Source organism: Rhinolophus sinicus, chromosome 11 (genome assembly GCF_057876585.1).
Source record: "Rhinolophus sinicus isolate RSI-liver-muscle chromosome 11, RSI-T2T, whole genome shotgun sequence".
Classification (NCBI taxonomy): Eukaryota; Metazoa; Chordata; class Mammalia; order Chiroptera; family Rhinolophidae; genus Rhinolophus; species Rhinolophus sinicus.
Window position 1 is genome coordinate 14,217,168 of NC_142511.1, and position 26,174 is coordinate 14,243,341.

At 36.1% G+C, this 26,174-nt stretch overlaps 1 protein-coding gene across 6 annotated transcripts in view; it reads left to right on the forward strand.

Annotated features, from left to right (window-relative positions):
* The window catches only part of HMCN1 (hemicentin 1), a 489,269-nt gene that overhangs the window by 328,197 nt on the left and 134,898 nt on the right, over window positions 1-26,174 (forward strand). For all 6 annotated transcript variants that reach the window (XM_074322402.2, XM_088801634.1, XM_088801635.1 and 3 more), the window contains 10 exons: window positions 1,435-1,713; window positions 2,224-2,505; window positions 3,231-3,339; window positions 4,907-5,076; window positions 6,217-6,371; window positions 9,873-9,996; window positions 18,771-18,872; window positions 19,881-20,057; window positions 20,716-20,867; window positions 21,989-22,112. In XM_074322402.2, coding sequence (XP_074178503.2) covers window positions 1,435-1,713; window positions 2,224-2,505; window positions 3,231-3,339; window positions 4,907-5,076; window positions 6,217-6,371; window positions 9,873-9,996; window positions 18,771-18,872; window positions 19,881-20,057; window positions 20,716-20,867; window positions 21,989-22,112 — 1,674 coding nt within the window. The remainder of the gene's footprint in view (window positions 1-1,434; window positions 1,714-2,223; window positions 2,506-3,230; window positions 3,340-4,906; window positions 5,077-6,216; window positions 6,372-9,872; window positions 9,997-18,770; window positions 18,873-19,880; window positions 20,058-20,715; window positions 20,868-21,988; window positions 22,113-26,174) is intronic.

Here is a 26,174-nt window from a genome sequence, read left to right on the forward strand (position 1 = left end):
ACGCTCATTGCGATTCTACTTAGTGTTGTCTAACATCATTCTCCACTAAAAGGAACCAGGGCTTCTTGGAGAAACGGTTAATTCTTGGGCTGGGGCAGAGAATATACAAGATGAGCCTGGAGCATGGAGTAGGGCCAGAAAGTAAGGAAATGCTAAACAGTAAAAGAACATGGCTCTGCCATAGGGTCCTAGGAGCCAGCCGAAATAGCTTCCCATGGCCAAAACTGGAACAATTTGAAGAACAAAATAAATAATGTAGTGTTAGAGTAGAACCCAAAATATAAAATAAAGTTCCACGAGTCCATATTGATATAAATAAATGATTGAAAAATAAATAAATTGGAGAGGAGAGGAGAGACAAATCTTCCATATAGAATAATTCCAAATAAATGATGTCCCTCTCACGGATGTAGCACATAACTTCCTACCCCATACGTAAGAGTGGTTTCTTTCAGAAGAAAGGGGGAAAAGAGAGCAACTCTATAGTTGGGAAATCTGGCAAAAACTACCTCAACCAGATTGTCAAGGTTACATCATCAGCGATAATCATATTGATAGTATGTACCCCTGCCGTGATGTGATGAGAATGGCAGTTTACCTCTGTGATCTTCCCCAAACCCATAACCCTATTCCAACCATAAGAAAAACATTCCACAAAAATATCCTCTTCTAAAATAAAAGTGCAATAAAATAATGTCAAGGCACTAAGTTCAAGTGCATGCCATTTGATGTCTTTTAAATTGTTGCAATTATAGTGCAATCCTGGAATGTCCATTGTTCAGAATATGTAACAGTTCTGAGCCACTTGAGTTGTGCCAGCAGCAGAGTCATCATGTGGTGTGAGAGGCCAGGCATTGTGGTTGCAGAATTATGGAAGATACATATGCACCCAATTAGATGAGTAAAGTTGAGTGGATGAAGTCTTGGCAGTTCCAAAAATAAAACAAAAAACAAAAAAACAATGTAAGAAGCAAAAGTTAAAGACTGCACCGCTATGACCAGTAGCTGGTTCTGCAAGCACTTAGACCTTTAGTGTTTTTGGGGGAGAGGGCATGAGGTTATACCACATCTGACATTTTTCCTCCCTTCGTCTAATTTCAGATATATTATATTTACTTTAAGTGGGGTTTTAATTTGTTCTGCTATGTATGTTAAACATAATGTTCTCAGTACTATAATATACTCTATTAGATCTAAATGAATCCCTGCAACGATAGCTGTGACTCTGCTTTTACTGAAATCTGAAACCCAAAAGGAGGGTGATGAAGATTGACAAAGCAGGCCATTAATTATCAGTAGATAAGTCACAGACTTCCTAATTATCTTTAATTTGTATTTACATTAAATGCATTACTTAAACATCTATAACATTGAAGTTTTTGATGCAGATACTAAAGCTTAGAAGACTTGTTTCTGTTCTGAAATTGTTTGTAGTTCCACCAAGTATCAAAGGAGGGAATGTCACCACAGAAATATCAGCATTGATCAACAGCATAATTAAACTGGAGTGTGAAACACGGGGACTTCCAATGCCCACCATTACTTGGTATAAGGACAGCCAGCCAATCATATCCAGCTCTCAAGCACTTTATATTGATAAGGGACAATTTCTCCATATTCCTCGAGCACAGGTCTCTGATTCAGCAACATATACGTGCCACGCAACCAATGTTGCTGGAACTGCTGAAAAATCACTCCATGTGGATGTCTATGGTAAGGAAAAAAATATGTGCTTGGATTATATACCTTTCTTTCCAGGCTTTCTAATTTCCCAACTTCCAGTTTCTTCACTAATAAAGTCTTGGTGGGTTTGGTCATTTTCAACACGTATGGGGTGGAATTGGAAAAATGTGTCCCATGATTTGGAAAGATATTTTTAAAAGCAACGGTTAGCAAGCAGTGGTCCATTCATTTGGCCAACCATTTACACATGGCACTTGGGGCAACCATACCATTTGGTTTTTATGGAGGAGGTAACGTAATTATAATGTAACTGTTTGCCTCTGGTAAACCACAGTGTAGAGTATCCCACAATATTAAGAATAGTCGCAGATTGGGTGAACCATGAAGGCGAATCCTCTTTCCTCAACAGCCTAGAGGGAGATGCACCTGTAGGTAGTTTCTGGTCAAACTATGTGAGAAAAACACACACACACACAAAAACAACCTTTATTTCATTAGGATTCAAAGAAGCACCTGAAATATTACTTTTTTTCTCCCTAGTTCCTCCAGTGATTGAAGGTGATCTGGCTGCACCTCTGAGTAAGCAAGTGGTTGTTGCTCATTCTCTGACACTGGAGTGTAAAGCTGCCGGCAACCCTCCTCCAGCTCTCACCTGGTTAAAAGACGGGGTGCCTGTGAAAGCCAGTGACAATGTTCGCATAGAAGCTGGTGGGAAGAAACTAGAAATTCTGAGTGCCCTCGAAGCGGATCGGGGACAGTATGTATGTGTGGCTACCAGTGTGGCAGGAGAGAAGGAAATCAAATACGAAGTTGATGTCTTAGGTAAATAAGGATGTCATTACCTGGATTCTCAGTTTCACAGCCAAACCTGACTAGTTTCTTAAGTGCTTTTTGGGGGCCATGAAATAATCAAATAATCTTAGAGAAGGTTTAGTTATCTGTTCTGCTCCGGGCTGCACATTCCTGAGTGGCAGATTTCGCTATCGCCAGAGTACCAAGATCTAAAAACCCTTGTACATCGTCCACGGATCTTGATAGGTATACTTTGTAAGGACATAGGTGCATTTTACTTCAGATGACAACATCTGAGTACAATGAGTGATAACATGGGTTTCTGTCATGAGCACTGTGCCACACAACAGGAAACTAGTCTCTGGGTCTTTGGAGGTCATCTTGCAACCTCACCAGTCTCTACTTCTTTATTATTTGAAGGCTTTTGAAGAGAGACCCCGTTTTGGAAGTCCCTTTCTCTTATTCTTATGAAAATATGCCATATAAAATATGGATCAACTTTCCATTTAGATGGTACCAGCAGCAGCGTAGTGCTAGATTAATTGAGAAAAATCCACAATATGTAAAAAGTACATTCATCGATCCTGGCAAATGTGTATTATAATATGTATTTTACATTTCAAATCCCCTTCATGTACCAAATTACTGTGACACTTGCCAACGTTCTAAACTGCAACTTAGTATTGTTTAAAGTGATGGCGCATTTTTTTTCTTATATATATTTCATTACAAGCGACATCTCTGTTGTTTTCCAGTTCCGCCGGCTATAGAGGGAGGAGATGAAAGATCTTACTTCATAGTGATGGTTAATAACTTACTGGAGCTAGATTGTCAAGTGACAGGCTCGCCACCACCAACTATCATGTAAGGGTTTTGGTATGTCTTCTAAGTACCGCCCACTTCTTTGTTTGAGTGTTTTAGAGCTGTGTTGAAAGAGGTTCTGTGTCATTGAAAAGTGGTCGTAGAAAGTTACATTCTTTATAGTCCTCTTTTAAAAGACATAGTCTATATACAAGGCGGCTTTCACTTCATACTCACAGGGCCCTTAAATTTGCTCAATTAGCGGAATTCCATTTATGCTCTTAGAAATTACATTTTCAGTTCATAGAGACAGACTATTGGGCAGTATCTGTTAGATCTTCCCGAGGCACTGCAATGTTTAATGAATGACTAAATAAAAAGAAATGTACCAGACATGTTAGAGAAATAGAGTTAACATACATATATGTTTACCAATCCTTTATTCTCATTCCTTCAATCACAAAGCATTTCTTGAATACTTACCTTGCATTTCCAAAAGAACTACAGGATATGCAAAGGTGTAGTCAACTAAGGGAATAAAATGTGTTCACTATGATTATAAAACTATATGGAAAGTGATTAACTCATAAGAAATGAAAAATAATGCTAAGATTGTGTTCATTTTTCTAGTTAACATTATTTAATCATTTGATATAAATAATATTTAGGGGCATTTGCCTCGTCTTGTAGCCCAACATTAGTAGAAGAATGAAGAACTCAACACTTAGTTACTAGGTTCCAACAATATGCAAACTTCTGTGTTATACCAGGTTTCCTTTATTCTTTTCCTCATTTACTATTTATTTTATAAAATGAGTAAATAGGAAATCAGGCAAAAACACAACCGAGAATTTACATATTTACATATGTATATAAAAAGCTAATATATAAATAAATCTAGTTCCTCCAAGAGCTATAACACACACACACACACACACACACACACACACACTCACACACACACAAGATGTGATAAAAAATACAGTGACTATTTAAATAAATAAAAAAATATTACAGTAAAAGACACATTAATCCCCCTAAAAAATTTCCCTCTCACTTTAAATACACTTATCCCATCGTTCTTGCCACTTTCTGAAGCAGTTCTGGAAGTCCTCTTTTATAAGTGTCTTTGGTTGCACTGTCGTGGCTGCCTCGATGTCCTGATTGATTCAAATCATTTACCTCTCATGGTCATTTTGACTTTGGGGAAGAGCCAGAAGTCACACGGTGCCAGATCTGGTGAATAAGGTGGATGAGGACTCACCGTAATGTTTTTATTTGACAGAAATTGCCATATCAGAAACAATGTGTGACATGGAGCGTTGTCATTATGGAGGATAAAACTGTTTGCCTATGTCTCAGGCCATTTTCTATGCACATCATTCAAATGTTCTAATAAGCCCTTACAATATTCAGAGTTCACTGTAGTGTTCCTGGGTACAAACTCAGCTCACACAATTCCATCAAGGTCAAAATACGCAATTAACATCTCCTTGATGGCACTCAGCCTTAGTGTACACCATATTGTTTGATCACACTTCCATATACTATATTCAAGGAATTTAGTCAGTTATTTAAAATGTATATATATATATATATATATAGACTTCTTTTTGCCTTGTTTCTGTAGGTGGCTGAAGGATGGCCAGCTAATTGATGAAAGGGATGGATTCAAGATTTTACTAAATGGACGCAAATTGGTTATTGCCCGGGCTCAAGTGTCAGATACAGGCCTTTATCGGTGTGTAGCAACAAACACTGCTGGAGACCACAAGAAGGAATTTGAAGTGACTGTTCATGGTATGCTAAAGAAGGGACAAGAGCTTTACATTTCAAATTAATTTGTGCATTGTTTCGTTATCTAATTCAGATTGTAGCTCTAGATACATTTTGAGCTGTGGAAAGTAATGTAAAGAATGTGAATTTGAGTTAAATAATGGTAGATTTTAAGTCAGTTTGCTAACAGAGACTTACCATGTGAGTGAATATAGACGTAACTTAAATGTTAAGAAGTCCATGCTGCATAGAAAGCCAGGGTCTGAGAAATGAGACCAAATAAGATAAAGGAGGCAGGCAGCAAATTCCGAATAAAGGCGTTAGGTCAGCATTGAAGGGTTTAGCCAAAATAAGAGGGAGTGTGAATAAAATCATTTCCAGAAATGGAGGCTGAGGATGTTGTACAGAATCCAGGGCACGTAAGTGCATTCATAAAACTGGCACAATAGTGTTAAAACCATTAATTTAATGATAGAAGCAACTTTCTGCCAGGGTATTGTGTGTCTCACTGGCCAGCAGAACTTGGGAAGGGAGGGACTGGAATGAGAGACTGGAGAGCCACTTGGAAGTGACAGCAGAGGTTTCTATGAACATCAACTTTGTTTTCCCCTCCGTCAGTGCAGACCGCATTGTTCCTGCTTTTCCAATCCCGTGATGGAATATAACTTTCCTGTTTCTCAGTCTCATTTCCAATTCCTGAGGGAGAGAGAATCTGGCAGGTCCAGCCTAAATCAAGTTACCGTCCTAGGTTCATTCAGCCTCGTTTGGGGCAGAGTCATACAGTATGAACATGGATACTGGAAACTCACCCTGATTTAATGAGGTAGTTCTTGAGAAAGGGAGGGACATAATAGATTGGGAAAACACACCAAAAGGTGTAAGCCAAACATGCATGTAGATTGTAGTTGCTATAAATACATTTTATTTATTCTTTGGAGAATTAGAGATCCATAGTTAAGCAATAAGTAATCGCTTAAAATATACGTTAAATGCTTGGGATGAAATTTTTTTTTTTTTTTTTTTTTTTAAAGAGGGTTTTCCTCTTTTAAAGTTTTGGTTTCAGGTTTTCGCATATAGATTTTCAAGTGTTTAGCCCACTGATTATGGTTTTCATTCCCTCCCTCCCTCCCTCCCTCCCTTCCTCTTTTCTTCTTTCAAATCTAGTTCCTCCAACAATCAAATCTTCAGGCCTTTCTGAAAGAGCCGTAGTGAAACACAAGCCTGTCACCTTGCAGTGCATAGCTAATGGCATTCCAAATCCATCCATTACGTGGTTAAAAGATGGCCAACCTGTGAACACTGCCCAAGGAAACCTCAAAGTAAGTATAAATGTCACTGAGTCCCAAATGAGAAAGCTACATAGATCCTCCTGGAGCTATCACATTCTTTCTTAATGGTAGATTTTTCCTGTTGGACAGATTTTGCAGAAAATTTATTAACATAAGATGTGTGTTCTTTAGAGTTTTTTAGAACTTAACTTAGTATTTTGACTTGGAGAGTGTAATTAATTAAAGAATCATAACCTTAACAATGATATCAATTTTAACATATTGGTTGGTATTTTTATTATTTTGATTTATGCTTAACTATGATGAACAGTGTTCATCAATATTAAGTCAGAGTATCCTCCATATGTTTACCATAGATTAAGATTAAAGTCATATCAACATAAACCTAACTGAAATAGTCTTGAAAAACATATTTTAAATAATTTATAAGCTTCAAGAGGGCAGAGACTCAATCTCTATGAATAAATTCATTCCTGTATCCTTCACAATGAATATAGTCCCTGGCATATAACTACTTCAGTACATATTTGTTAGATAGATAGATAGATAGATAGATAGATAGATAGATAGATAGATAGATAGATAGATAGATAGACTGATTGATTGATTGATTTCAAACCTGGATATCTGATGCATTTAAAAGTCCAAATTAATAGATATTACTGCTAGGATCAAGTTAATTGATGAATGTGTGTTGAACTTTGCTTGTAGTTAAGTTTTCAATAATGAGGGCTGTACTGAATTTTTTTCCCAGTACACATGGTAGATATCTGCTCATTTATTGTTCCTATTCCTATTCCAAATCCAATGGACTTAATCTTGTACTTTGGCTAGTGAAAAAATTCAGTATGTAGCCTTCAAACATAGTGCAAGTAAACAACTGTTTACCTGGAAGATGGGTATTTATAATCATACAAGAGTATAATTGCAAACTGTAATGAGTAATTCTAAGAGAAAATATGGAGAGGTGTAAGAACACATAACGGGGAAAGCCTTTAAGCGTGAGAGTAATTTATGGAGAAAGCCTTTGAGCAGAGATCTGAAGAATGTATAGGAGTAAGTAGGTGAATTAAAGGAAAGGAACTGAGTAGGGTATTTCAGAGAAGATGTGCATGGACAAACTTAAAGTAAAGGAGAAGCTGACACCTCTTGAGGACCTGAAAGCAGGCCAGTGGAGTGAGGATCAGATTGCAAGGACGAGAGTATTAGGGGAGACTACAGAGCAGGTAGGGGGCATTTAATACCAGTGATTTTATTTTTACTCCAAAGCAATGGGAGATCATCGAAGGGTTTTAAGAGGGAAGAGACATGATCAGGTTTGCATTTTAAGAGTTACCCAGGCGCCTTTTGGAGAATGAATTGAAAGATCAAAGATAGGTATGTGGAAATCAATTAGGGCTTATTTGTCTAGGAGAGAGAGAAGAGAGAGAAGAGAGAAATTTAGACTTTTCATGCTGACCGTGGAGATGAGGATACATGGATAGATTTGTGAGTTATTTATCGATTAAATCATTAGGACCCAGTGATAAATTGCTTGTGAAAGGTGAGAGAGAAAGTGAGAGAAGAAATCAAAGAAAACGCGAAGGAAACTCATAGGAACCTAACTCACACAAATGCACAGATTGTCATTCCATTCCGTGAGGTAGGAGACTCTGTAGGAGGGCAAGTGTGAAGGGAAAAAAACTGATTTGAGTTTTAGACTTTTGGGGGTTGAATTGACTTTGAAATAAACTAGTGAAGATGTCAGGTAGACCATTGACTATATGGTCCTGGAGCTCAAAGGAAAGCTCTAGCTGGAGATACTGACACATAGATGATATTTGAAACCATGGTCGCGGTTGAATTAATCCAAGTGGAGACTAAAGAGTAACAAGAAAGGAGAGAGAACTGACTGAGTTCAGAGTCTTAAGAAATTATGGCATTGAAAGGCCATGGGCAAAAGTCTAGAAGTGATTATAGATTATAAATGTATGAGTGTGTTTGCTTAGCATGTTTAGTACAGTATGGCTGGAGAATAGTGGGAGTTTACATGGGAGTATATGGAGAGAAGATCATTTGGAGTTGGACTGTGGTAAGCCTGGAAGGCTATGCTGAGTTAGGATTTCACTCTGGGCAAAGTGGGGAGCCATGAATGAGCTTTGACGGAGGACTGGTAAAAGGATAAACTTTGCATTGTAGACAAATTATTCTGGCAATGGTATGCAAGATAGAGCAACAGTTTGGGAGGTTGGAGACACTGGAATATAAATTAAGCTATTATAATCCCATAGTGGTTATGAGAATGGAAAATAGGGGATCTGAGAAACATGGAGTGGTAGAATTAATAGGAAAGTTATAGTGGGCTCTGAAACCCAGATGACTGGGAGAATATTGGATGCCATTAAACAAGATTGGAAACATGCAGTGAGAAGTCGGTTTAGAGATACAAGGAAACAATTAAAGCGTTGTTTTGGATATGTTAAATTTCATGTGCTAACCTGTCCGGCAGAGAGCTGGAGCCACAAGTGCTAAGCTCAGGAGAGAAGTTGAGGCCAACGCTATAAATTTAGGAGTCTGTGCAGGATTCTTCACTGAAGCCAAGGGTTTGGCTGAAAACTATCAGAAAGTTAAGTTTCCTCTTTATGGGACAGGAGGAGGAAGCAGACTCTGTAAAGTAATCTAAGAAATTCAGAGAATGAGAACTGAGGGAAAATGCTATGTCTGCAATACCGAGAGAATAGAGCAATTCAAGGAATAGGTACTGTGCTTCCCCGAAAATAAGACCGGGTCTTATATTAATTTTTGCTCCAAAAGATGCATTAGGACTTATGCTCAGGGGATGTCATCCTGAAAAATCATGCTAGGGCTTATTTTCCAATTAGGTCTTATTATGGCGAGAAATTCGGTAGGTAGTCAACAACGCCAAATGCTATAGATGATGAGAGAGTCTGCGATTACTACATGGGCTGCTGGATATTGTGATTGGAAGTTACTGGTAGCCTCCGAATAGTCAGTTGTAAAAAAATAATCACTGAATTTCTAGTTCCAAAATGGTGGTAGCCAGTTGCAGTGGGTTTAAGAGGGAAGTAAGGAAACACAGGAAGAAATTTATCTGCATTTCCATGACTCATATTTTATAATTTTTTATTGTTTTTCTGGCCCCCATGACCATTTAATCAAAAAAGATTGTTGTTTTAAAGCTATTTATGAAGTGTTATATAAATGTGACCATGTTTTTTCAAATAGCTTACATTTTCAGCACATACCTCATAGTTCAGTGCTAAAGTCTTTCATTCAGTGGAGTTTATGACTCTACCAGCAGGCTGGCCTTTGGTTATTTTCTCCAATGAGTAACAAAAGCTTTTCAATCAGTCCATTTTTCTACTGCATGATGGAGTGATCTAGCTCTTAATCTATCAAGACATAATTAAGATATTGGCATAAAAATATTATTAGATATTATACATTTAAATGAGTTCCTCTATCTTAGCAAATGTTTTTAAGTCCAAGTGTAAAGTACCAAATGCTGCCATGCTTTCTGCTCCCGATTAGATTCAGTCTTCGGGTCGAGTTCTACAAATTACCAAAGCCCTGATGGGAGATGCTGGCAGATACACATGTGTGGCTACCAACGCGGCTGGAGAAGCACAACAGCGTTTTCAGCTGCATGTACATGGTAATGTCATTCCCACATCTTAACTAAAGAATATCTCTAGCGTCCTTTTGTAAACATAGTGGGCTCATTTTTATTGAATTACGGTGGAAAATAATAAATGTTTTAGCGTATATGAAAAAAACCTAGATAGCTTTTTTTTTTTTTTTTTAACATTATTGCAATTATAATTGATCATATTAAGATCTTTAGTTTTCAAGTTGTCAAATAGGATGTGTTAAAGCTCATAAATAAATAAACACATTGCCTTGTGTTTTAAATTATTTGAATCTTGTTAACTGATTAACTTTCCACAGATAACTTTCGTTAAAAAGACAAAAATTGCAACCTTGCTCCTTAGCATTAGTTTTCATTTTCTTGCCTGCCTATAAGAGGAATTTCATGAGTAGAAGCTATCCTTGACTTAAGATGTTCTCTCATGTGCTTTAATAAAATGTCTGGGGGCCATGGAACACCTCATGAATGTTACTGCTTCACAGTAAACTTGAAAGACTACCTGACCTTGAAAGTAAGACCAGACCTCTGGAGAGTCATCAGACAGGGCTAAGAAATGCAGGCTTGGACTTTCCTAATACAGCCAAGGATATTGGCAGAGAGCTATTCAAGATCTCCATGTATGCATTGTTCATTTTCTCTAATTCCCATGATTGCATGTTAAACTATTGTTTCTTCTTCCTTCCCTTCTTTTCTTTCTTCCTTTTTCTTTCTTTCTTCTTTCCTTCCTCCCTCCCTCCCTCTTCCTCCCTCCCTGCTTCCCTCCTCCCTTCCTTCCTTCTTTCCTTCCTTCCTTCCTTCCTTCCTTCCTTCCTTCCTTCCTTCCTTCCTTTCTTCCTTCCTTCCTTCCTTCCTTCCTTTTTTCTTTCTTTCATATATTCACTCCACATTTACCGAGTAATTTAACCTAGGAGAGTTTAACCTTAGGCAGTCAGTAAATATTTAACAAATGAAAGAGCGAATCGTAAGTAAATGAAAAAATTTAAATTGGACATTAAATTCTTTTAACCTGCTTCTTTACATATTCTTTTATTTAAATCAACCACTTAAAAGATTAAAATCATCAGTTCCCTTAAATGTTTCCAATAAACCAATTTATTCTTTCCCCAGTTCACTAAATATGAAGACTTAACTTACGGATGTCATACACACAAATCATGTTCCTTAAGAGGACCTTTATTTTTTTTACTGACTAACTAACTTAAAGACTAATATCTGATTGTCACCATCTTGGAACTGGCTCACCATGCTTAAGGGTTTGGGGACAGGCTGACCCTGCTCTCCCTTAAGTGGCATTGAATTGAACTTGTTCCTTGTAAGGCCTAATATCTCTCCCTGCTCGTCTTTGGTAACTGTCCCCAGCACATACTCAGACTTCCATTTCCATCTAAGAGTGTGCTGGGAGGGTTGGGCTTGCTGTCCTTTCACCATTTTTCTGCCCTGAATCTCCCTATTTCCTTCTTGTACAGGCAGTTTATCCTTCCCTTCCGACAATTTCAATCCTTATCTGCTGTCCATTGTTGGCTAGGAGGAAGCAGTTAAGTGGGTTAGCTGGTTATGTTACAATCATCTCACGCACTGGAGTCAGGCCGACTTTGATTTGTGTTCTGTGCTAATCATGATCTAGGTCACCTTGAGCAAATTATTTAGTTTCCCTGAACATCTGACTTGTACAATGCTTTAGTGGTGTTAGGTATAAAATACCTCCCACTTCTACTCTCTCAGGTGTTACCAAAAAGAAGGATGCTTTTGTTCTCTAGATTGGCTTAAAGTACTTAAATGAAGACTCTGTAATGAAGAACAAAATGTATGTCTCCAGAACTGGGAAGAACTACTCTTTATTGTTTGGGATACTCAAACTCCAATGTATAGGAAAATCACACATATTGCATGTTAAAAATACAGTCTCCTGGGCCCAGTCGCAGATCTTCTGAAACAGAGTCTCTCATGCAAGTGGTCTGTGTGCTGTTACTTGGAGAAACTTTGGCCCAGACTCTAATGACTGGCCTACAGACTTGCCAATGTCATCAAAAGTGACTGAAAAACAGAGTCCATGAAAGAAAGAAAGCCTCCCATCAAATACTGAGCAATAACAGAAGAGAAGAAGCAGAGTCAATATGTAGGAAAACAGAAGTCTATAAACCCAGCGTCTGATTATGGTAACAAAAAGTATGTTAGCAGGAGATGCACTTAGGGTACACACCTGTATGGAAAATTATCAGAGAGGTGAGGAGCAAGCTGGAAGACATCTGGGTTAATGTGAAAAGTAAGAGAAACAGAAGGTTAGACATTGTAAGGATTTATGAAAAATTACTGAATCAGGTAGAGAATATAAAACAATCTTCTTGATACGAATCACAATTAGAATAGAGGTAAGATACAATACTAGCTGAAAATGTTTCCTCTAGTACCATCTTGACTTGTCTGGATAACAGTTCATCAACCTGAATGTAGGTTAAATGATAATGTGAACTTTGAATTTAATACTTTTTATGATCAACCTGGAGGAAAGAGTTGGCTAAGTACATGTGACAGGAGTCTGGACAGAAAGCTGGCACATACTCTTGCATCACTGCCACGTTTACTTGGAAACAAATGGCTCTGAATTTGAGTCGGTCCTCTTTCCTACTTGTGTTAATAGCTTCAGTGAGAATTGGAGATGGTAAAAAAAAAAAAAAAAACTGTAGGAATTTGTAAGGAATTAGTTGGTCATAGATTTCAAAAAGATCTCAGAGGTTAAAATGACAAGTTAATCTAATGTGAAAAATTACATTAGAATAGAGTGGAAGAAGAGTGGCTTAAAGACACCACACATTGAAAGACTTGCTGTATTAACGGCGTCTTCAATTACTGTAAATACGGTAATTCAATTTCATCCTAAAGTTAATCAACTTTAGAAGTCAATAATAGAAGCTTATAGTAGTCTGAAGAATAACAGAGGACTTAGATCTGTTCTACTCTCACTCCCTGAATGCTTCCAAAGCCTTATATCTAGTTCTGGTGCCATATGTTAAAAGGGACATTGAAAAATCTATAGGGAGGCAACTATCACTTAATGTAGTTCATTTATGAATTTATTTAACCCATCCTATAGTTGCCTTTTAATTAGGATTTGTTTCTATCCCAACCTTTATTGAGGGGTTCATACATTCAGCAAATGAGCATTTATGACAGTTTGTCATCCAAAAGTGTTCAATCCTAAGAAACTCAACTTTCCAATTGTTTAATATTTCCCTTTCATATAAAAAAGATCATAATGCTTCCATTCTTCTCAAGCATGGCAAAAAAAAGTCTTTTCAAGAGGTGAAGTAAGGGTGCATGGTCTCCTGGACTGGAAGACCAAGTTATGATCATGAGAAATGGAATATTCTCATGCTCCCTTGGGGTTACCAGGGGGAGTTCTGTCTATTATAGAAAGCAGAAGCTCTCACTAGGTGGTCCTTTTTGATCATCAAAGTTTCATAATTCTGTAAGTTCTAATTCTCTAGACAAAAGTATGAAATTATATCTAAACCTCAGATATTTGCCAAGTGAGACAGATGTTTCCACAAACAAATGATTATTTGGGGTCTAATGGCTCAAGCATTCATTTCATCTGCACTTAATTATTTCCTAGGGGAAAAAAAAAAAAAATCAACCATGGTGAGGCACCAGAAGTGCAATGTTCTGGATAAACGCGTGGACTTTGAATTTGGGTTCCTAAACTGCCAAGTGATAGCTGTAGAACAGTGAGTTTAGTGTTAACTGTTTGAAAGTTCAGTTTCCTCATCTGTAAGATGGAAAGGATAATGATAATACCATGCTCAGGAGGTTGTTGTGAGTGTTGGAAGGATGACATGAAAGATGACTCGTGAGAGCTTAGCCTGTTGTCCGGTTCCTAGTCATTATCTGTAAATGGTAGTTTAACCAGTATTTTGGCCTAACTCGTATTTAGCTTCTGGCTCTTCTCACTGCACCAACATTTTAACAAATACATCTAAAGTCCTGCTGCCTTTGCTGTTAGCCAGGAACCATCTAGTGTCCGTATTAGTTGTCTGGTGAAAACATTAGTGAAGCACCCCTTAATTTAATTTTATTATTTTAGAGTATTTGCTTGGCTAACATCTGCTAACACCCACTTAAAAAAGGTTTTCTCTTTCGTTGCTGGGTTTTGCTTAATAGCTCATTTGTGGCCTAAAAGAGATTGCGAATATTGTAGGGAACTTTGTTTTTCTTTCTTTCTTAATGGATAACTTTAGTTCAGGACTCTCCTATACTATTTTCTCAGTATAGGTGAATTTATTACTCACTGTATCATCATTTTGGTGGTTAAGGAGGATTAACTCACCCACGTAATTTTTAGATGAGTTATGTATTAATTCAAATGGAACCAAGATTTGAAAACGTCAACTCATGCCTTTGAGTGATTAAAATAATAGGCAGAATCTAGCCTACGATGTGTCCTGAAGAAGGTGTTGTGGTTTTGGCATGCAGCTTTTGGAAGAAGGAAAATAGAGGCAAAAACCAACAAGTACAATGGAATTCAACCTCCTGCTTGGAGTATGCAGACATCTTCTCATTGTTAACATAACACTGTTACCTTACTAATGCTTCTGTCTAGAAAATTGTTCCCCTAAATTCAAAATTGCAACACTATCCCTTTAAGAAGAGAATAAGTGAATTTATATTTATATTTACTTTTTACCTACAAATGTCCCAGCACCATTTATTAAAAAGACTATTTTACCCCACTGAATGGGCTTAGCACTCTTGTTGAAAATCATTTGACTTTAGATGTAAGGGTTTATTTCTATAATCTCAATTCTATTCCACTGCCTAAATGTCTATCCTTACGCCTATACCACACTGCCTTTTTCATTCCTTTTCCATCCAAATAAAATTGTACATATTTAAACTGTGATGATTTGATATATATATATATATATATATATATATATATACATACATATACATATATATATATATATAGTGAAATGATTCCTACAATCAGATTAGTTAACACACCCTTTATCTCATAGTTACCTGTGTGTGTGTATGTGCGCATGTGTGTGTGATGAGAACACTTAAGATCTTACTCTCTTAGCAACACAGTATTATTAACTATAGTCACCCTGCTGTACATTAGATCCCCAGAGCTTATTCATCTTATAAATCAAGGCTTGTACCCTTTGACCAACATCTCCCCATTTCCTCCACTCCCTCAGCCGCTGGTAACCATCATTCTACTCTCTATTTCTGTGAGTTTAACTTTTCTCTATGTAAGTGAGATCATGCAGCATTTGTCATTCTCTGTTTGGCTTATTTCACTTAGCATAATGTTCTATAGGTTCACCCATGTTGTTTCAAGTGGCAGGATTTCCTTTCTCAGAGCTGAATAGTGTGTGTGTGTGTATGTGAGTGTGTGCGCGTGTAGCTTACATTTTCTTTATTCATTCAGCCCTTGATGTACATTCAGGTTGTTTATGTATCTTGGCTATTGTGAATCATGCTTCAGTGAACATGGAGGTGCGGATGTCTTTTTGAGATACTGATTTCATTTCCTTCTGATATATTCCCAGAAGAGGGATTGCTGGATCATATGGTATTCCTATTCTTAACTTTTTGAGGAACCTCCATACTGTTTTCCACAGTGGCTGTGCCAATTTACATTCCAGCAACAGTGCATGAGGGTTCCCTTTTCTCTACATTCTCGCCAATACTTGTTCTCTTGTACTTTTTCATAATAACCATCCTAACAGGTGTTAGGTGATATCTCATTGTGGTTTTGATGTGCATTTCCCTGATGATAAGTGATATTGAGTACCTTTTCATGTACCTGCTGGCCACTTGTATTTTTTTATGTCTTCTTTGGAAATATGTCTATTTAGATCCTTTGCCCATTATTTAATCAGATTTTTTTTCTTTCTTTCTTTTCTTTTTTGCTATTGAGTTGTATAAGTTTCTTACATATTTTGGATATTAACCCCTGATCAAATGTATAGTTTGCAATTATTTTCTCCCATTCAGTAGGTTGCCTTTTCATTTTGTTGATGGTTTCCTTTGCTGTGCAGAAGCCTTTTAGTTCGATGTAGCCCCACTTGTTTATCTTGCTTTTGTTGGTTATGTTGTTGGTATCATAGCCAAGAAATCATTGCTAAGACCCAGGTCAAGAGCTTGGTCCCTGTGCCTTCTAGGAGTTTTGTGGTTTCAGGTCTTACATTTAAGTCTTTAATTCATTTTGAGTTGATTTTTAAGTACCACACCAGGACATTTTTGATTACTAATCCGGAGTTCTGAAAAAGTTGATTTTGACAATATTTCAGTGCTCTTAAAAAAAAAAAAAAAGAAAGAAAGAAAGAAAAAACAGAGGAGTGGGTTTTTGGAGGCCTTACTCTGCCATTCTTCCTGACATCTAATCTTTTCCCTTTCAGTTCTCTAGTACAGTAAAAAATAACCAATGCACTCCATAGCCTTTTTATTTCTTATTCCTACCATATTGTTTTATTGCAGCAGCTACATAGTCTGTCAAAGCCTTCAGTGATCGCTTCAGTCCAGAAGGCTTTAAGTGAATATTTAAGTAACTGATTCGAAGGACTGTGCCATGGAGTAATTATTTTTCCTTTCCAGTTAAAAAAGTCAGATAACCATATTTAAAGGTCTTTTGCCCTTAAATACCATATCATCAATCACAATCAGTGCAGAAAACAGAAACATTCTAGTTATTTTAAACAAAAAAATGTTAATACATTGAATTAGGTAGATACAAAGGAACAAAGGATGGATACAGGTGCGAAAGAGGTGTGGGTTCTATGTTTTGTCTTTAGGAATAACTTCCAGAAACATAGAGATCTCACCCACAAAGACATCTACTTCTGAGGACAGACTTTGTTTAAAACTTGCCAAAAACCAACTTTGAATTTTATTGCCTTTTTTGTTGTTTTGCTTGCTTATTTTCTTTGGTGTTGACTTCTGCTTTTTTATTATTCCTTTATTCCTGACTTCTTTCGGTGTATTTAATTGGTCTTTTTCTAGAATGTAAATTGAATGCTTAGAACATTTTTTTTTCATTATTTCTTAGTTTTTAGTATATTAATTTTGGCGGTAAAATTTCCTTTAAATATTGTATTGCTTGGTGACATTCCATAGATTTTAATTTTAATTGATCTTGTTCTAATTTATCTTTCTAATCCTATACTTTTATCTTGATTTTTCTCTTTAGTGAGGTTTTCCCCATGCAGAAAGCTTTATATTTTTATTATTGATTTCTAATCATTTTAATTATAGTTTTATTAAATTGTGGTATAAATGCTTTATTGACAATTTTGTGGCTTAATATATAGTCTATTTTGAAAATATTCTATTGACATTTGAAAAGAATATTTATTCTTTGTTAACTATAAATACACATGTACAAATACACACACAATCTGTATGGGTAATTTTATTTTTCAAATTATTTATAACTTTATGTTTGTTTCATACATAGTCAATTTCTGAGAAAGGGGTGCTAAAATATACTACTTTTATATTTTTCACGTTTTCTCTTCTTTTAAACAACTTTTGCTTTGTTATTCAATGCATAAAGCATTGTCATTGTAATGGATTCTTCATGAATTGTAACCGTTTAATCAACAGAAAGCATGTTGCTTTGTTGTGTTTAATGATTTTTGCTTTGTATTCCAGTTTGTCAGAAATTGATATTCACCCTTGTTGTCCTGGCAAACCTTTCTCTGACTCTTTATTGTGAACATTTTTATGGGTTCTTTTTTTTTTTTTTAGTTTGTGCTTTTTATCTATTTGGATTTTTTTAATTTAAAAAATTGTGTTAACTCTCAAATAGTGTCAATAACTGTCTGCCTATTGACCAAGAAAATGAAATCACTCACATTTATGCTCTTGATTTATAATTTAATTTTATTTCTGCCATCTTATTTAGGTCTAATCATTTTTCATATTCCCCTTTCTCCTCTGTTTTTGCTAACTTAATGGATCAATTGTTTGATTGTATATGAGGTGGGGATGAAGGGTTCAAGTGCATTGAATGAGTTAAATTTAGCGAATCTTTAAAATATATTTTTAATAAACTTTATGTATTAACTTATATCGACGGCATCTTTTCCAAATAAGACAAGACCTCTAGTCTATTTGTCATTTTTTGATCCCAGCATCCTTCCTTGCTCCTTGAGACAGTGTTGAAAACATGGACATTGTTCCAAGTTGTTATACCTTTCCCACTATGCCTCTTAGACTTACTGAATTCCCACAGTAAACAACAGACCAGTATTAGCTAGGATTATTTAAAGTGGAAAATGCAGTTTTCTGTTTTATTAACAATGTAATTGTAATTTTTATATCGAAAGAAAATAACTTAGAAACAAACAAAAAATGGTTCTAATTTCTCTGCAATGGTTTAAAATACTCAGATATTTTGAGAAATATCGATTCTTTTCCTTCACTAGAAGAGGTCAAATGTGACTGATTACTTCTTAGTGAAGGCACTTTACCATGAGACCAATCAAATTTATTGGAATAAAAAATAAATACCCTTCTACCTTTTTTCTACTCTGCTAATCTACAATTCTGAGGATATTCCTTTCTGGGCACAGAGAAATGGATGATCCAGAAAAACTATTAAAGTCTTGTTCTCAACCAGGTCTTCAATTCTATTCACTACTATACTTTAGTTTTATTCCAAGTATATCAGTGTATATATATATGAAAGAGATGACAATTCATACTTAGAAAACATCCCATTTAAATATGATACTTACATGAATTAATTCTCGTTTTGGGGCTTCTTGCAGAACCACCCAGCCTGGAGGATGCAGGAAAGATGCTCAATGAAACTGTGGTGGTGAACAGCCCTATACAGCTGGAGTGCAAGGCAGTTGGAAATCCCTTGCCTGGTATGTTTACTTGTGGACTCTGAACTTATTAACATTTTAAAATTTCTGGGAATAGCTAAATCTGTTTGTGAGCATGATATATTACTAATAAAGGAAAGATGATAAAATACATTTCAAGAGTCAAAGAATATCATTCGGTAGGTAGATGATACTTTTGAATTTTCATTGCTTTTAGCTATGTGAAATAATTTACCCATTTAAACAATGCAGAAATATGTGACTAATTGTCTTATTGTCCTTACTATGGGCACAAAACACACAATGGTATTTTATATACATTTATGTTAAAAAAATATTTTTTTCTCTAGTCCAGATTGATTATCTTTATAAATCAGTCATTTGATATGACTATTATTTTGTTTATTCTCACCACTGGTAAGTTATATGAATCAATAATAATATAACTATTTTGAGGCTTATAGTATTTGGTTTTGAGTTGATATGTAGACAAAAAAATTTTTAATATATATATTTTTTATTTTTCAATTACAGTTGACATACAATATTAGTTTCGGTGTACAACATAGTGACTAGACATTTATATAACTTACAAAGTGATCACCCCAATAAATCTAGTACCCATGTGGCACCATACAGAGTTACTACGATATTATTGACTATATTCCCTATGCTGTACTTTATATCCCCGTGACTGTTTTTATTTTTATTTTTTTATAGATGAGAGGAATGTGTACAACAAAAAGAAATAGAATCAGTTTAAAGTTTGCTACCAAATGATATTCATACATTAGAGATAATATAGAGAATATCCTTTCTTATAAATTAATTTCAGGGCTCTTTTATTGGTATGGCTATTCTTGTTTTTCTTAGGGTTACCTCCCCTTAAAAATCAACCCTAAGAAGATATTTAAACAGGTTAAACTGAAATGATAAATGTAAGAATAAAGCAATTGTTACTGTTTTATTTAAGCTCCAATGTAGTGTATATATTGAGCTTCTAAAAGAAAAATCTTAACTAGAAGGGCTTCTCTCCTCTTCCCCTTGCAGCTATTACGTGGTACAAAGATAATCGTCCACTCTCAGGTTCCACCGGTGTGACTTTCTTAAACAGAGGACAGATCCTTGATATTGAAAGTGCCCAGATCACAGATGCGGGCATATATAAATGTGTGGCCATCAACTCAGCTGGAGCAACAGAGTTATTTTATAATCTACAGGTCCATGGTTAGTACTGCTTCTCCTAGATTCATCCTGGGATAAAGAAACATTCAAAATGATTTTATTGCCCTTCTACAAAATGCTAGTATAAATATTTAACAGTGTTTTAGCATCATCTATATTCAAGAGTGCAGTGTTCTAAAACTGATAAATGTTTTTATTTTCTGTTTCCTATTAAAATGCTCTATTTTCACATGCTGTTGAACTTAAGTTTGCTTTAGATGAATTGTTGAAATAGTTCATCAACGATCTTATCAGCTAATGACAACAGCTCTATTTGTGAATAGATCATAATTTGTGAATAGGATCATAATTTTAAACAAATATTTCCAAGTTATTATCACAAATAACGCTTTTAAGACGACTTGGTAGTTAACATACTAAAGTGGATACAGTGGAGGGACATACATACACACAAGAGCCCAGAAATCAAGAAATAGAAATCCACTGTGACATCAAAAACTGGATTTCCTAAAAAAGGGGCAAAGCCTATGTTTTTCATCTGTAAGATGGAGAAACTGATAATTGCCCTACTTACCTCAAAGGATAGATGTGATTAGAATCCCAAATAAGAGATGTGAAAGAATTTAAGGAGGGACGTGAAATCTTCTGTGTGTTAACATATCTTACTTTTATTTATGTATATATTTTTATTCCTTTTCAGTGCCCCCATCGATTTTTGGCAGCAATAATATGGTGGCCGTGGTGGTTAATAACCTGGTGAGGTTAGAATGTGAAGCCAGAGGTATCCCTGCCCCAAGTCTGACCTGGTTGAAAGATGGGAGCCCCGTCTCTGGTTTTGCTAATGGGATACAGGTACTTTCCATCATTCCTTCAGTGAAATCTACTACCTGATTATTCAGTACGGGAAGTACAAACAGGTAAAGGATTTGGAGAATAAGGATTCACAAATGTTATCCAAAATCGTACATCCATAAATACTATGGCCACACAATTGGGATTTCTAAACAATTCGTTAAAAGCTCAGTATATTTCAGAGTTCCTGTATATCTTATACAGTGCTGTAGTTTGATCATTTGTGTTAAATACTTTCTACCTTTCCATCCCCATTCCCTGCCACCACCACAACAGACACCTTTCACAAAGAAATGTTCATCAACAACGAAAAACAGGCATTTCTTGGTAGAGTTTACATTTAAATATATGGAAATAGTAATGAGTCAGAAAACCATATAGAATGTATTTACTTCTGCAAAATCATTAAATAACACAGTAAGAAATCATAAAGGCAACAGTATGAGAAAAGAAATTGGAGTCTAAAAATTTTAAGTGGTTTACACTGACTCAAAATTAAAAGTACAGAAACACACATATCTCATTTAAAGTGTACTTTAATTTTATTTTGCCTAGCAGACAACGTAGTTGTCCCACCATTCATTCTACTTCTTGATTTTTTTCTTGAAAATCCAATGCTTGCAGAATTTGGGATCATAAACGATCTGGAGTTAATGTCAATATTTTAGAGGTATAACTAGATCGATGGGATAAAAGGGCAGTGAAAGTGACTAATTAATTTAGTTGACTGCTACTTTGCTGTTAATTTGGACGTCTTTCTGGTTCTCCCAAAGAAAAATTAAGTGGATTAGCTCCTCTTGTTCCTGCCTCTTCTCATCTTTCTCTCATGGTGGCTTTCTCTCTCTCTATAGTCAGTATGGATGAAATTGGACCTTCACTTGATCCCGTATATCAAAACTTGTTTTCAGCAGTTATTACCAAATTTGTTTGGTTCTGGCCACTCAGTCTTCTCCCACAGATATGAGAGAGGATTAAATGATGCTTGCCCACTTTAAAATATCCCAAGTGGAAATCACAGGCAAATGTCAATTGATCAACCTCAGAAAATAAGAGGAAAAATCTGTTTACACCTGCTATTCTTAAGGGATATGTTGGTTATGTAGCTTTCTTATCATTGATAGGTTCTGTCTGGGGGTCGCATTCTAGCTTTGACCAGCGCCCAAATCAGTGACACAGGGAGATACACCTGCGTGGCAGTGAATGCTGCTGGGGAGAAGCAAAGGGACATTGACCTCAGAGTATATGGTGAGACATTTTAATAATTATTTCTTCTCTGATATAGCTGTGTTTAAGTCCTAAGATCACTGAGGAAAGTTAAGGGAAGTTTTTGACAGTGAAAAACTAGTAACCGTAGAAATGGTATTACAAGGTTAGTTCAAATCAGATTCTCCCCTTCTGACTTACATTTAACTTTAACTAATTTTCCTCTTTTAAAGTTCTGAGACATTAAAATGCATACATGCAACGTGTAGGGTGTTGGTTTTATGGGGTACCCTGAGGACCATGACTGTGGAGAATGGCTTTGTAAGTTGGAGCACACAATCGTGCCCCTAAAGCAAGCATACGTTCAAGTAGCTTTCTTGGTCTACAAGTATTCTACTCGATGCCTTGATTTTATTACTTTTTAACTATATTTACAATTAGCATATTTTGTAGTTAGTACTGTCTATGAATTAAAGGCTATTTGAGAAGCAGAAGTTAAACTAAGCATAAATGAACAAACAAACCCGAAACAGACTCATAAATAGGTACAGAGAACAAACTGATCGTTGCCAGATGGGAGAGGTGTTGGGGGGATGGGTGATAAAGGAGAAGGGATTTAGAAGTACAAATTGGTAGTTATAAAAATAGTCACAAGGATGTAATATAGGAATATGGTCAATAATCTGATAATAACTATGTATACTGCCAAGTGGGTACTGGACTCATTGGGGGGATCATTTTGTAAATGATGTGGCTTTCTGACCACGGTGCTGTACACCTGAAACTAATATAAAATAATGTTGCATGTCAACTGTAATTGAAAAAAAAAAAGTTAAACTAAGCATAACTTAGACAAAATTCAAGTTTTTTCCCCCCTATCTCTCATGCAGCTGTGAGGTACAAAGAGGTATGTATGTCTTTTGTACTGGGGTCTCTGCTGAGGCCATCACAGCAAAGCACCGCCCCCCCCCCCCCAGAACCAAGTTGTGGCCTCATTGGCCTCCATCCGTAGATTACACTTGTCATTCCACATTTTAGTACCTTTGCATTTAGAACTCTTTCTGGCTTTTTACAGCGTCTTATTTCCACTATATTTCTTGGTTTTGGGTTCTTCTGTGGCCCCTCAAAGAATTTCGGTTTAATGCAGGCCTTCGCTTCCAAGTCCCACCTCACTTCCAAATAACTCACTCCTATTCAAATACATAAATATTTTTAACCTCCAGATCATGTGGGCTGACTTCTCTATTTAAGTTTGCCAAAAACACATGCAATTATCACAAATAACTTATAAAATAAGTCATAATTTTTTCATAAAAAGGCCCCTTGTTGCAACATGGATACCATACATGTCTCATTAAGCTGAAAAATTTCCCCCTTGGCATCAATAGATTACCAAAGGGCTTTCTATGCATCTCTATTTTCTGTTTCTTCTTTAGTTCACATGGGTCTATATCCAACCTCCCGCTTTGCTGGTGCCCCCGTCTGACATAACAGTTGGGTCTAAAATGCCCAACGTCAGGAACTCTAACTCCTTTCCTTCATGGGCCCCTTTTTTGCTCCATGAAGAATGTGCCAATCTAAAATTCCCCTGGAGAATGATTCATCAATCAGTCAAAGTATGTGACACAGTAGATCGTTCAGTTATTAGCAAGCAGGCAGAGTGGCGGCACTGGTATTTACTTTTAGTCAACAGTGAAAATTGGGATTGGCTCCTTCCATTCCCATATTGGTTAGTGTCAAAAATAGACCTGGAAGATGAGAGAGAGTTGATATTTTCCAGGAGTTCTAAAGATGTGCGTCACTATTCTTTATCATTTGCTAAGATACTCCCATTACCACCCTTTCCGTCTGAAAACCAGGATCTTTGCTCTATTATAAAAGTCAAACGGCTAGCTAATATGTACATATGTTTGAGAATGTGTCCATTTGTTTAGCATTTGAAATATATATGCATAACAAGCTACTAAAGAAGTGGAAAACTAAACCAGGTTTTTAATCTGAAATTAGTTTACAATCTGTGTTCCAGTATGAGTATTATTTCCATCCATTATATTCCTGTATTTGTGGTAGTAACCGTGGCAAACTTGTGTCTAATTGGAGCCTAAGAGTGTGCAGCCCCAGAGGTCAGTCCCCTTCAGGTTTATGGTGTAGAGAGTAGTGGTGGAAGGAAGAGTAGACACTGAGTACAATAGCTTTCTCTACAATATACAAGTGTAATTCATTAAAATGTTTCCTCCCTGGCATAAATTCAGAGTATGTTTCACCATATTCTGAGATACCCCCTTCAAGAGGATTGAGTTTTTAAATGATTTGGATTCCTGTAGAACCTTTTCTTTAACATAAGCTCAGAGAACTTTCGTAGATACCCACACATTCCTCGGGGTCTCAAGTGTAACCCTATGCCAGTTCTAATTTCAGTAATTAAATTTAAAAAGTATAATGTGTAGGATGAAAAACAGACACAACCCACCCCTTCCTAAGCAACATAACCACAATGCAAAATAGGGATACCATCTAAGGAAGCTGAGGGTCTAAAGGGTAGAATCTTGTTCTCTTCTCAGACTAAACAAAAATTTGGAAATGAAAGACAGGACAGAAAAAAATGGATGTGTTTCAGTGATATATATATATATATATATATATATATATATATATATATATATCCTTAGCCGTAATTAGATTTGCTTGAATTTATGTTCTTTAAGAAACAAATACTCTATTGTTTTGGGGTGGGGTTTTTTTTGCATTTTTTCTCTCAATTTTAAAAATCTTGTATCCTTTTAAACTTGATTTAACTCACTTAGCTGTAAAGAAAAGTAACTGAAAGAAAATACTCAGAAATAAATTAGCATTCTGCGTTGAATTATTTCTGACTTTCACTTCTATAAGGATCCATAAAGAATCCATGCTCTTTTGTAAATTCTACAAATAATCTAAGATACACATATTTTTCTACAGTTACGGTACTTTTTATCCATTGAGACCAGACTACCTGAAGTTACTTCCAAGCTGCGAAATTGGCTCTTCTTTTTAGGGCTTTCTATTCTAAGACTGATGAATGTATCTGGTTTTTTTTTTTAATATCTTAGAAAATGGCACTAATTGTGCTGATTTTGCTAATATTATAGCAGTTTTCATCTGAAACTTGACTAGCTGTGTATCTTGTATCTAATGTGTCACATATTGAAAACAATCCCACTGTTTTCTGTTCCCCATAGATTACTTTAAGTTTATCGAGAGCCAGATGTCTGTGTGTGTTATTAAATTTATCAGAAAGGGCATCGTGACTCTCTGCACAAATGCTCCATGGGTCTGTTCCAGTCATTTCTTCTTTTAGCATCAATTCCTTTGGGTGTCACATCCAGAAACAGCACAAGAAAGTGCCCTTAGTTCATTTCATATGTCTGTCCCTCTGTAGAAGACATGGTAGCAGAGAAACCTCCGGGTTATAGAAACACAGAGTTACTAGTTCAAGTCCGTTGCATTCATTGTCGTATTGCCACATGCCAGCACTATGAAGCCTGAAACAATGGCTAATGGAATATAACATTTCCTCACCACAACAATCTTATTTCTACCAAAGCATTTGGAAAGTCTTTTGGGAGTCATTTCAGTGCAACTTAACCTTTCCTGTAAGACAAAAAAAACAAAAACTATAAATATGGTAAATTGCCTACAATCCTAAATAGTTATGGGATTTAGTGAGAAATGGCCAAGGACATTCCCTCCTATGCTTTTTTGGAGTGGCCTTTGTGTAACAGGCTTGATTTCATCATTAGTTTGTGTATTTGAATTATTATAAATACAGGCTTGAAAGAATCCTTGAGAGGTTATGGAGCCCACCCTCTCATTCTTGGCAGGGTTGTACCTAAACCATCTGAGGCAAATGATTGTTTACTCTATTTTCCAATACACCCAAAGGAAGGAGATTCCTTAAACTTCTCTCAGAACACATTTCAGCATCTGACAAACCGTATAGCCAGGGAATTCAAATTTTAATCTCATTAACATTTCAACTCATTTCCTCTTTTTATGTAATTGTGAGTGTGTTGTACAGCTGGTCACCGATTTAGTTTGTTCTTTATTGTGCCTTTTATCCCACAT